At 37.2% G+C, this 12,400-nt stretch overlaps 1 protein-coding gene and 1 pseudogene across 2 annotated transcripts in view; both read right to left on the bottom strand.

Moving 5' to 3' along the window:
* Positions 1-919: 919 nt before the first annotated feature.
* Positions 920-12,400, bottom strand: part of LOC125252118 (sialidase-4-like) — a 73,374-nt gene continuing 61,893 nt past the window's right edge. Inside the window, exons 1-3 of one of the 2 annotated variants that reach the window (XM_048165155.1) lie at positions 5,961-6,077; positions 3,504-3,791; positions 920-3,422 (exon numbers count right to left, since the gene is read on the bottom strand). In XM_048165155.1, coding sequence (XP_048021112.1) covers positions 2,472-3,422; positions 3,504-3,776 — 1,224 coding nt within the window. In that variant the 5' untranslated portion in view covers positions 3,777-3,791; positions 5,961-6,077 and the 3' untranslated portion in view covers positions 920-2,471. Of the gene's footprint in view, positions 3,423-3,503; positions 3,792-5,960; positions 6,078-12,400 lie in introns of those variants that run through there. The other variant, XM_048165156.1, reaches the window with a different exon arrangement.
* On the bottom strand, positions 9,136-11,226 carry LOC125252278 (annotated as a pseudogene).

Raw genomic sequence — 12,400 nt, 5'->3', positions numbered from 1 at the left:
TCGTCAGTTGATTTCATCGAAGGCTGTGGCTGAAGTTGTAGTTCTTGTTGTTCCTCTGTCCTTTGGTGATTCTGCTCGTTATCACCTAATTATCTCATTAACTCCAGCATGTTTCTGTGTTACATTTAACAGCCTGTAGTGTGCACACTGAGCAGTGTTCATTTTATCTAGGCTAACCCATGTGGGGCCTCCATGGAAACTGTGGACAAAACTGGCTGGGCCCCAGTTAGACAGCCCAGGTGACACCCATCTGGGCCCCACATAGCTGTACTGGCTGGACTCTAGTACCTTATTGCTTAAAACATCCACTAAGACAAAAGTGTATATTAAAATGTACAAATCATTTGGCCTAGCAACACTGCAACAATATTACAGTCTTAATAGTAATACTTAAGATCCAGACAACTGTGAAATAATGTACAAAACTGACTAAATATTATTGTAAATATTATTGTAAAGTCTCACCTCAACTCTTCCATCCTTCCATATTATTTTCTCATCACAAGGACATCTGTGTCGTCTACAGTTTTCTGCTTTTCAGCAAACTAGACGACACGTTTCATTCATATCAGATACACATTGACAAGCAATGACATGTCACCATGGAAACAATAAAGTGATACATTCTAAATAACGGTCGCCTTGAAAAACTCACGATGGCGGGTCAGCCAGAATATTTTAAATTTATGTGCGAAAGGGTTAAAATAAAGTGTTACCTAAATAATATATTAAAATAGAAATTTTTTTTGAAATTGTAATAATATTTTACAATATTGCATTTTTTATGAAATAATGCAGGCTGATGAGACTTCTTTAAAAAACATTTAAATAGTAACAAGAAAAAATTCACGTAATCTAGAGCTTCCATGTAAGTTGTAAAAATTAAAAAAAAGTACTATATCATTTGTGATGTAAAACTACTTATCTATCTAACTACCTGCATGGTATGTGATGTAGCATAGGGATTATTTTTGCCCCAGGGATACACCCCTTATTTTGTGGGGTTTATTTTAACCCTTTATTCATTACAGTTTATGGCTACTGTACTGGGGCATTGGGCGGTATGTAATGCAGGGCCTATTTTACACCAGGGTGACACCCTTTATACAGCACAAATTATTGCAACTGTACTGGGGTGTTATTCCTGAAATGTTCAAGGCTGGAAACTTTCCATGGGAATAAACGGGTAATTTGGACAAATGCAGGTTAGCCTTTAACAGGGAACTTAAATGTAGTTGCCAGTTTGAAGTCTAATAAATTTACATTACAAACCCCATGTTACTGCAAAATGATTGCATTCATGCTATATTGCAGAAATAATTTATAAGATTAAAAACACAAAAATTATTCTAAGATGACACAAAGACCTCAAGAATCAGCACATGAATATCAACAAAGGTGACAATCAAAAGTGTCATGCCGCAATGTATGCTGGGAACAATAGTACAAAGCTCCCAGCATGCATCACAACATGAATAAATTATGCAGCTGAATTGTCTTATTATTTGCTGTGGTTTTTGTTCTGTCTTTTAGTAGCTTTGTGATGTCCAGATTTGATCTGATTGTCTGGATATTTTGTTGTCACCATTATTGAGATTCATACGCTGATATGTGTTTGTCATTGTCAAGTATGCAAAACAGAAGAGAACCATTATGTGTGATACTCATTATCATTTATAAAGTTTAAAAATGAGGAAACACCATGTTCATATACACATTTTAATGTTTATTCTAATATCTCTGACACAACTGTATCAAAAGCAGTTGCATTTAGCTTTAATCAGAGATAAAACATGAAATAAATGCTTTAAATTGTCTATTATATGAGTTCAGCATGTAAAAGATCTGTTCAAGAATTATACACAATACAATACAGTTGCTGACAGTGACTATTATGTTGGTTCTAAATAGATTCCAGTTTCCAGATCAGTATAAGCAGAAGCAGTTTGCAACAACAAACCAAGAAAAAAAACTGTTTAAAAGATTTACATAATGTTATGGATTAACAAATTACACAGATACTGGTATTTTCTTTTTTCTTTTCTTTCTTTTTTTTTTTTTTACATTTTTAATCAAATTGGTGGAGTTTAGGAGGACGTAAGTTCCCTGCATATATATTCTTTCACTTCTGCTTCTTCTTTTCTACCTCTCCTTTCATTCTTCAAATATCTTACTACTTTTGGGTCCTTCTTTCTCTATACTCCGATCTTCACATTCTTCATCTGTTAGATACACATTTTTAAAGTTCATTATAAACTATACTATACATAATCATTGCTTGTCTGCCTGGATATCATTGCATCACAAATGAAATAAATTAATCTTATAATAAAATTCATATTTTGTAATAGCTCTATAGTATGTAATGTTATAAATGAAAAAAAAAAAAGAAGAAGAAGAGAGGTTACATTAGATCCATAATTCATTTGAAGGGACTTGACTCTTTACTGAGCATTCAACTAATTCTAAATTTACACATTTACATTTTTTTTCTCAGGGAGTTCGAACAGCAAAAATGCTATTTCTTCATTATCATGTTCCTTCCCGCACTCCAAGAGACAAGCAAAGTGTCCAGGCTCATACTCTACCAGATCTGAATATGCACTGGGACCATGATGTAATATAAGTAAAGGTTCCTTAGGCCACCCTGAGGAATCCAATGGGGATTTATTCAAGTACAGACCAAGATTCACTCTCTTTTTTGGATCGGATGGATGAGAGTAGAGCAGCCATGTCTTTAGAGGACTACTCTGTTCAACAAAACTCAACACACTGCCTTGGCATCCTTTTGCAGTCTCTATTAGCTTATTTGGAGTTAAAACATTGTCAAAAGCATCTCCAGAGTTGTAGCTTAGTGCCTCCGTTCTATAGCCAAGGCGGGTTCGAGCATTGCAGTACAGAGTACTGGTACCTTTGTCATCGATGATCTCAGCCATCTGACACTCACATGACTCAACATCCATTTGTTTTCCTGCTTTCCATGTGCTTCCTTTATCATCGCTGTAGAATGCTAAAGCATAAGGTGTGAAACAGCAAAATGATAAGCAGCAACATGATGTGCAATCAGATTTGCCAGTGTATCGATACGCATAGGCCGGAATTATCAGTCTCCCGCTCTTCAATTGAAGACCATGTCCTGGTCCAACAGCAAGGGGGGCCCAGTCTTTCACCTGCTCACCGATCACATCTGCTGTCAAATCTGTAGTGTGGCTCCAGGTTTTGCCAGCATCCTTACTGGTCACATAACAAAGCCGTCCTTGGCACTTATTTGTCCGTATTTGTTCGTATTCAGAGACCCCAATGGGAACACAGACAAAAAACAGAAAGAGGGTCTTGGAATCTCTCTCATAGACGGGACATGGATTCATGCTGCGGTGGTTTGGTAAACAAGCTGAAGTGAGCACCTGATGTCCACTGACCCACTGAAATAAAAAGCATCATGGCTATGTTCATGTATAAAGCATCTATGAAATAATGAATTTGTTAAAAAAAATATTTTGTACCTCAACTTCTTTAATCTTCTTGCCATCATTCCATGTTCCTCTTCTCATCACAAGCACTTCTGCACTTGTGTCACTTAATGTTTTTCTCTTTTCGGCAAAGGCAAGGAAGGTTTGATCATCACTGAGATACACAAGAGCTGGAATTCTGTATGACACTTGTTTTTTACAACAGCAACACCAGCTTTGAGGCTCTTCCTGTTTGTATATTGTTGTTGTGTTTATGTTTTTAAGACCATGTTTTGAATTGCTGCTTGATGGTGTCTTGTTACCCATTGTTTAATTTGAGCTCTAGAAATAGAATGAACAGCATTAACATCAGTAACGAAACATATAAGGGTTTGAATACTTGTATAATTATCTTAGCATTTTTTTTTTCTTTTTTTTTTTAAATTTGCAAATATGTCGCGATTCTGGTTTTTGATTTGTCATTATGAGGTATGGAGTGTATCTTGATATGAAAAAAATAATTTAAGTTCTAAGTATTTTAGGTTGCAACTTGACATGGTCGAATTAAGACTTATACCTTCACTGAGATTTACAACATTCTGTCACCTGATGAATGGTTGGCCTATAATAAGGGATTATACAACCTCTCCCATTTTTACTGGCCTATAAAAACATAATAAACAATAATAATTTCTTTTTGTTGCGCAACTTCTGCTGCCACACTCTCCTTACTCTTTCGAAAATGCACAACACTCAATAATAAAAACAGTCAAGGGAGACTCAGACCAAATGAAAGCCTTCACAGGTAGGACAAAGTACAGAAACCGCACATTAAACACTTTGTCTCATGTCCAAAACTAAACAATAAACCTAATCACTGTGTAGACAAAAGTTACATAAGAAGGTTTTTGCACTTCACCTGCAAATCTGCAAAATCATTGATGCCAATTCATTTTATTTTATTTTATTTTAAATAAAATAATTTACATTCTTAAAATACAGTAAATGACATATTTTTTTGTTTAGCATAGTACAACCTATATGGGTTGATATTGATGATTTGTTGAAAATAATAATTTGGTTTTATGTCACCATTATCGAGGTCATTGTTTGCTTTAGTTGTGTAATTTTACTCTTGACTTTAGTGTTTCTCTGGCTGTTAGCTGTTTGTTATGGCAAGAGAAAATATGATCAGCTGCTTGATGATAAGAATATAATCTTCATGTATTAATCTCAACAATGGTGACATGCTTCATGCCGCAATGCATTCTGGGAGCCATAGATGAGTTTTGTATGAGGCACCCGAATGCATTGCGGCATGAAACGTCACCATTGTTGAGTAAAACTGCCTAACCAAAGCAAACACTGATCTCGATAATGGTGACATAAAACCAAACTATTATTTTCAACACATCATCAACATCCAAACCTCTGGTAATTCTCAATATCACCTTTTGTAGATATATGTCAGAAATAAAGTCAGTCTGGTTAGTAATAAGTGAAGGAAGTTGATAATGTGGTTTGTGGAGTTGTTTACTCAAGATCTGAGAGATTTAATGTCTTTTATCTTCAGTTGATTTCATCGAAGGCTGTGGCTGAAGTTGTAGTTCTTGTTGTTCCTCTGTCCTTCTGTGATTCTGCTTGTTATCACCTAAATATCTAATTAATTCCAGGATGATTCTGTGTTTCATTTAACAGCCTGTAGTGTGCACACTAAGCAGTGTTCATTTCATCTGGACTAACCCATGTGGGGCCTCCATGGAAACTGTGGACAAAACCGGCTGGGCCCCAGTTAGACAGCCCAGGTGACACCCATCTGGGCCCCACACAGATGTGCTGACTGGGTAGTAATTACTAGTGTTACAGGCAATTGAAAAGAGCACAGTGTGCATGACGGATTGATGTTACATCATCCCTCCCTATGTCAGTTTCAGTTGTAAACTCACAGCACAACACCGGTCACCAATGCTAGTGGGGAACGCTTGTTTTCTAAACTGGCACTTGTCAAGAACAGGTAGGCCTACTGTTAATCTGGCAATGAACATCTTTATTGGACAGGCCGCTGTCAATCACTGCCTTATTTGCTGCCCATTGTTGCATATAAATTTGACAACAATATTTAACACAATTTAGCCCGTCAATGCTTTGGCAATATAAAGATTTTTTACCATGCTAATAAAGTGTTACTTGAATCTGAATTTCAGTTGCTGTTTGATTTGCGATGGTGGGTTTTTCAAAATGTGGGAAGAGACCACAGACCAGATCTCTGTTTATGGTATAACACTCAATTATATATTTTGAAATATAGCTTTGGTCGCACTGAGTCAATGTTCTGATTACTTTAGTGTATCTGATCAAGCTATATGTATCTAACAAAATGCTTTGTCTCTGTCCAGATTTGACTGTAACAATAATGCAAAACCAACACTTCAAATGAACTTAAATAAATAAAAAAATCCTGAGCCTAATGGCCTGTGTGGATCCCCCCCTGTCAAAAGAAGCAATACTCACAGAAATGATCTTTCCTGCAGCAGCAAATGATTCTCACAGCAGGTTTGGCACCACAGACACTACAGGAGCCTCTCATCAGGTCTAACCAAAACATGCTGAACATCCTGTATTTATAATATCCTATATCAGCACAGTAAATCGCACAAGCTAAACATTAAACATTAAGGTTAAACATTAAACAGCAGGATGATAAGTAACAGTAAACATGTGGTCATATAGTATTTGTTATGCTACCTTCACAATTAAAAATAAAGAAATCTACAATTCCAAGAAGAACCATCCACAGAACCTTTCCATTGCACAAAATTATTTTTTTGTTTTTCATTGTTTTTTTTTTTCTTTCTTTATATATATCTCACCACACTGAGACAAGTGTGGATGATTCAGAGTCAACCACAAACATGAAAAAACTAGAAAAGTACAATTTTTGTTAAAGTACATTCTTATATTTTTCTTCTCAACTTATCTTTTGCTTAATCTTTTTAACATAGGAGTTTCTTCACCTTTCAGTGCTGAGAAAGGTGCAAAGTTTATTTGAAACCCAGGAAGATATTTAGGGTGTTAAAAAAGACACACTCAACACATGATTTTTCTCTCTCTTAAGGGTGTTATGTTCTTGCTTTTTAAAATAAGGGCATTTATCTTTTGAGAAATACTTTGTTGAAATGTGATGTAAGAGTTGTTTTATTTCTGTAAATCATAGGGAAAAGACAAATGCAAAAGAGAGATTGCATTAGTTCTTTGACACAATCTTAAAGGGCTTGTGTTGGATAAAAAATAGTGTCTTCTTTTTTTGTATTATATAACTACATATATTACATTCTTTATTACATTCAATCATCTAGCACATGTCATATGGTTATTGTCCAAAAATCTGATGATCTTGCAAGTTACATGGTGATTTGAACTCTCACACGGATCCATCATGTTTACCGGATTTGGTTGGCAAAGCATTGACAGATGAGAATATATTTTATTACTGCACAAGGAGTTGAGGACTTCAGTTTTCATTCTAATCGGTGTAATGAGCTGCTGACATTTGTAGCTAGAATAAGAGAAGAATAGGCAAATTAAAAGTCTAAACTTACAAATGCATGTTATGTGCATGAACTAAACACTGGGCTAATATTATCTCTCATGTCAAAAATGATTTATGGTCTCCACTCCTAATGTTGACCACACCTCTGCACAAATTTATCAAAACACTAGGCTCTTATCTTTACTGCCCCCCACCCCACCCCACTCACTCCCACTCAACATGAGCCTAGACATGTGGCTAGAATGCCTATGCATAAATCTGGCCCTAACCTAACACCAATTCATAAGCGGTATGATGGGACACAAACAGAGAACACATTCACCATTCAAACTTGGGTGGTGATGGAGCCTGGCTGATCTCCACTGTGCAGCGTTTACCTCAGTAAGTTCACCAAACTTGAACTTTGGAATGCAGTGGAATGTGAAACCAGAGATTGTCTTATTACATTGCAGATATGCTCATAGAATATAAACCTAACAGATCACTCAGATCATCAGGATCAAGTCATTTAGAAATACCAAGGGTTCACTCAAAGCAAGGAGAGTCTGCTTTTAGCTGTTACGCCAGCCGCAGCTGGAACCAGCTTCCAGAAGAGATCAGGTGTGCTCCAACAGTAGCCACATTCAAATCCAGGCTCAAAACACATCTTTTTATCTATGCATTTGCTGATTGAGCACTGTGCTATGTCCAAACTGTTTGCACTTTATTTTATGCGTATTATTTTTTATTCTTTTAATTCCTTTTCCTGTTTTTATTTCATTTTTAATGTATTTTATATCTTTTATGTATCATCTTGTTATTCTGACTTTTAATGCATTTTAAATATTGCTGTCTGGTTGAAAGAGCTGGGAGAATTAGGAAGAAAGTGATTAGGTTAAAATTTGGTAAATTTGGATAAGGGGACAAACCATGGGGAAATTTAAGCTGTAGTGCATGGTTAAGATATCTCTGGATTACAGTCAGGACACTTTCCAAAGGGGAAATTTGAACTGCGTTGCATAGATAAGATATCTCCGGAAGGGGGATTAGGGCTGTGTGGTGCAGTTTGAGGTGTCTAGGCAAAAGGGGAGATTGAAACTGTGTTTATCAGTTTGAAGTGCCTTAACAGGTAGCAGTCCTGTCGTGTGAGGAAGATCCATTCTGATCCGCTCTGATGGATAGATCCGTTTAGATCCACTCTGACGGACAACAACAACAACAAAACTCCCTGAAACTTCCTAGCTCTTCCATCCAGATAGCAAAATTCTCTGTTTTTACTGTTATTTCTATTCCTTATGTTCTATTTTTATTGTTCTTTTTTATGTAAAGCACTTTGAATTACCATTGTGTATGAAATGTGCTATACAAATAAAATTGCCTTGCTTTGCCTTGCCTTGCCTTATTATTGGGAGATACGAGGGTCCGTGGCTCTACCACTGGAAAAAGCATAACGGCTAATCTTGGATCATGTGTGCCTTGATAACCAATGACATTACAGCCTTGCATTGCATTTCACATTACACAGTAGTCAGTAACCGTATGCAGATAAATTAATGAGAAGTGCCGTAAACTGAATCATACATGTCACGCAAAATTCAGCGATTTCTCTTATAAAACAGCTTTTTTTTTTTTTTTTTTGGTCTGACGCATTTGCATGTGTATGAATGGAAATAAATAGAATGAACAGTGTAGTGTGACTCTTAATGGATTTGGAATGTTCCCTTTGACATGTCCAAGTGTAGGCGTCACACTGGACAAGGTGTAAGAGTTTTCCATATAAAAAAAACAACATTTTCAACATCATTCAAAGAATGTCTTTATTTTATGTTCATGTAATGTTATGAAATTACAAATAAAATATAGCTAAACTAATGAAAATATGTTTCCTGTTTCCTACTTATTGAATAATTCAGGTGAATGAAATATAGGATTTAAAAAGGTTATAATACAGTTATAATAATGAAAGCATATAGCTTTGGTTGGTTATTTGAATTATTATATTGATGTATTTCCAACTTGATTTTTAACATTTTAATTAAGCAAATTAACTATAACAAACAAACAAAAATTACATCAAAAGACACCAATTTTTGCAACGTGAAACAACGTTAACATTGCTGTGAGCTCTAGAGCTCAACGTTGCTGTGGAGAATCTATCTATTGATTATCCAAAGCATTGCTGATATTGAAAAGCTTGAAGGCTATTGTTTCAATTTCTCTTTTCTGTCCACATTCAAAGAGACAGGCAATGTACTTTCTATCTTTACACTCTGCCAGATCTGAGTATCCACTTGGACCATCACTGATGCATTGTATGGTTTTCCATTGCATGTGGATCCTTCTGTGAATTTATTTATATAGATTCCAAGATCCTTTCTCTTCTTTTTATCAGATGGGTGAGAATAGATCAGCCATGTACTCTGATCAGGGCAAATATTCAGCACACTTCCTTGGCAGCCACCTCCAGTCTCTATCAGCTCTTTAGCAGATGAAGATTTGTCAAAATCTTTTCCACCACTCCTGCTTAGAGCCTCGACTCTGTAGCCAGATGTACTTCGAGCATTGCAGTACAGTGTACTGTTACCTTCGTCGCCTATGATCTCAGCCATCTGACACTCATTAGACTCACCATCCATATGTTCTCCTACATGCCAAGTGTTTCCTTTATCATCACTGTAGAATGCGAATGCATGTGATGTGGGCTTATCACTTACGGATGTTAAAATAAAATGTGTATGCTGGGATAATCAGTCTTCCATTCTTCATTTGAACACCATGTCCTGGTCCAACAGCAAAGGTGGCCCAGTTTTTCTCCTTTTCACTGATCACATCTTTCAAGTCAGTAATACAACTCCATGTTTTGCCAGTGTCCTTACTGGTTACGTAACAAAGCCGAGCCCTGTTCTTTTTTTCTTTTATTTGGTCATTTTCTGAAACTCCATTGGGAACACAAATGAAAAACAGAAAGAGGGTCTCGGAATCTCTCTCATAGACCGGACATGGATTCATGCTGCGGTGGTCTAGTAGACAAGCTGAAGTGAGCACCTGATGTCCACTGACCCACTGAAATAAAAAGCATGACATCATGACTGTTGATAACTTTTATAAACTAAAAAAATGCTAGATTGTGTAAAGAATCTATGAAATAGTTACAGTAAGTTGTTGAAGTCCCCCTGTGGTGAAAATCAAGTTTTTAATATTGTTTATGTCTATATGTGCTGTTTTTAATATGCTTTAAGACAAACCATGTTATCATAAGTCAACACTACTTATTTTCTCTTTAAAACTGCAGTGATCTAAAGACAGTTTAAAAAAATGCGGTTTGAAATCACTAGTGTTCACGTCAAGGTGAGGGCGGGCTTTAGCATATCATTAAATATGACCACCAGGTTATCCCCATATATTTTTCTGTTGATATAAAAAAATCAGGTAGATTTAGCAATATAGCGGGTGTGTGATAACGATATTATGATGAACTTTAGGCCTTTCTCCACTGATGGTCTGAGTTGTTCAAAGCGGTTCTAAGGATACTGAATTTTAGAAGGCAGCTGTTTGACTCTGAGATGGCGAACGGGGACAGTTTGTGTAACATTAGCAAAACATTATTAGCAGATGTTTGATAAAGTAGTCAAGCAAAAGGCTAATCTTACCGCTATGTGTCAAACAATGTAAAAAGTGATATCATTGAGCAGTGTTTACCTCAGTAAGTTGACCGAATGGATCTCTGAGCTTGTGCGAGTGGAGGTGGGCTAATTAGCATATTCATAGATCCAGGTATACTAAATGAAGCAAGGGTGTAGATTTACATTCAAGCTTTTTTTTAAGGCATGATGATTTTTTTTTTTTTTTTTACAGGAAAACATTTATAAATTTGTCATTTTGGTGATCAAAGTTAAGTTTTAAGTGATAAAATTATTGACTACAGGGGGACTTTAAGAAAACTCTCAGTTATGAATAATATTTTACAATTTTGGTTAAACATGTCTAGTACCTCAACTTCATTCTTGCCATCTTTCCACGATCCTCTTCTCATCACAAGCACTTCTGCATCTGTGTCTTTTTCAGTTTTCCGCTTTTCAGCAAAGACAAGGTAGGTTTGATCTTTACTGATATAGATGAGAGCTGGAATTCTGTATGTCACCTGTTTTGAACAACATTCTGGCTCCTGTTTGAATAATGTTGTTGCTGTTGTATTGTCTTTGAGAGGAATTACATTTCTTTCTGAAGATGTACTGTTACCCATTGTAAAATTCTAGCCCTATAAATAGAAAGAATAAATAGTAGAAGTATCAGTAACAATATGACCATATTTTAGCCACATTTTAAAATGTATAAATGACATTGCTTGAGATACGACTTATCAAATCAAATGAAGTAGAATTTGCCAACAAATGACAAATGACATTTTCTCAGAATTATGTTGGCTTGACAAAGACCAATAGACTTTCATTGAGGATGTCAAAACTTTTATAAAATAACTCACTTAAAGGTGCCATCGAATTGAAAATTGAATTTACCTTGGCATAGTTGAATAACAAGAGTTCAGTACATGGAAATGAGATACAGTGAGTCTCAAACTCCATCGTTGTGGCAGGGAGGGCGTGGTTCAGTGAAGTCTGCAGCAGGAGAGAGAGTCGGGAGACGCTTGGTAAGTGAGTGGGTTAATTGTAAATCACGAACACCTGTTTCTAATTCCAGTAATTGGCACGGAGACAGGATAAAACACCAGGAGAAGCAGGAGTGTGTGAGAGAGAGAGGGACTGCTGACTGAGAAACACTGGGACTGAGCTGGAGAGCACTACTGGAGTGAAGCCCGTCTGTGGATGTGGATTGTTTATTGTGCATTGCAAAGACTTTTGTTTGGACATCTTGTTATTAAAATAAAAACTCAGTCAGCAGTCAAAGTCGACCCTGTCCTCTTCCTTCCTTACGAACTTGAACTTGTTACACTGGTGCCGAAACCCGGGAAGGAAGAAGGGAGCCGCCGCCATGCACTCGACCTCTGCCCAGCCGTTTGCGGAGATCATCTCATCCCTCGCGGTCATGCAACAGGAACATCATCAAGCCCTGCTGGACCTGCGTACGGATCAGGAGCGCCGCTTTGAGGCCATCATACAGGTCCAGCAGGAAGACTGCGAGAGGTTCCGGAGCTGGATTGACCAGGAGGTTCGTGCTAAGACCACCAGCACACTCGCTGTGCCCACCCACCTGCCGCTGAATAAAATGGGGCCACAGGATAACCCAGAGGCCTTCATGGACTTATTTGAAAGATCAGCTGAGGCTTCTGGGTGGCCCCGGGGGAGTGGCCGGTGTGCCTGATCCCCCTGTTATCAGGAGAAGCGCAGGTGGCGGCGCAGCAGCTCCCTGTACAGAACCTCCTGGTCTTCGACGATCTCAAGCGGGCCATCCTACAGCGCGTCGG

This window comes from Megalobrama amblycephala, linkage group LG18 (genome assembly GCF_018812025.1).
Source record: "Megalobrama amblycephala isolate DHTTF-2021 linkage group LG18, ASM1881202v1, whole genome shotgun sequence".
NCBI lineage: Eukaryota > Metazoa > Chordata > Actinopteri > Cypriniformes > Xenocyprididae > Megalobrama > Megalobrama amblycephala.
Note: the sequence above shows the minus strand (reverse complement) of the source record. Positions and strands in the feature narration are given on the sequence as shown.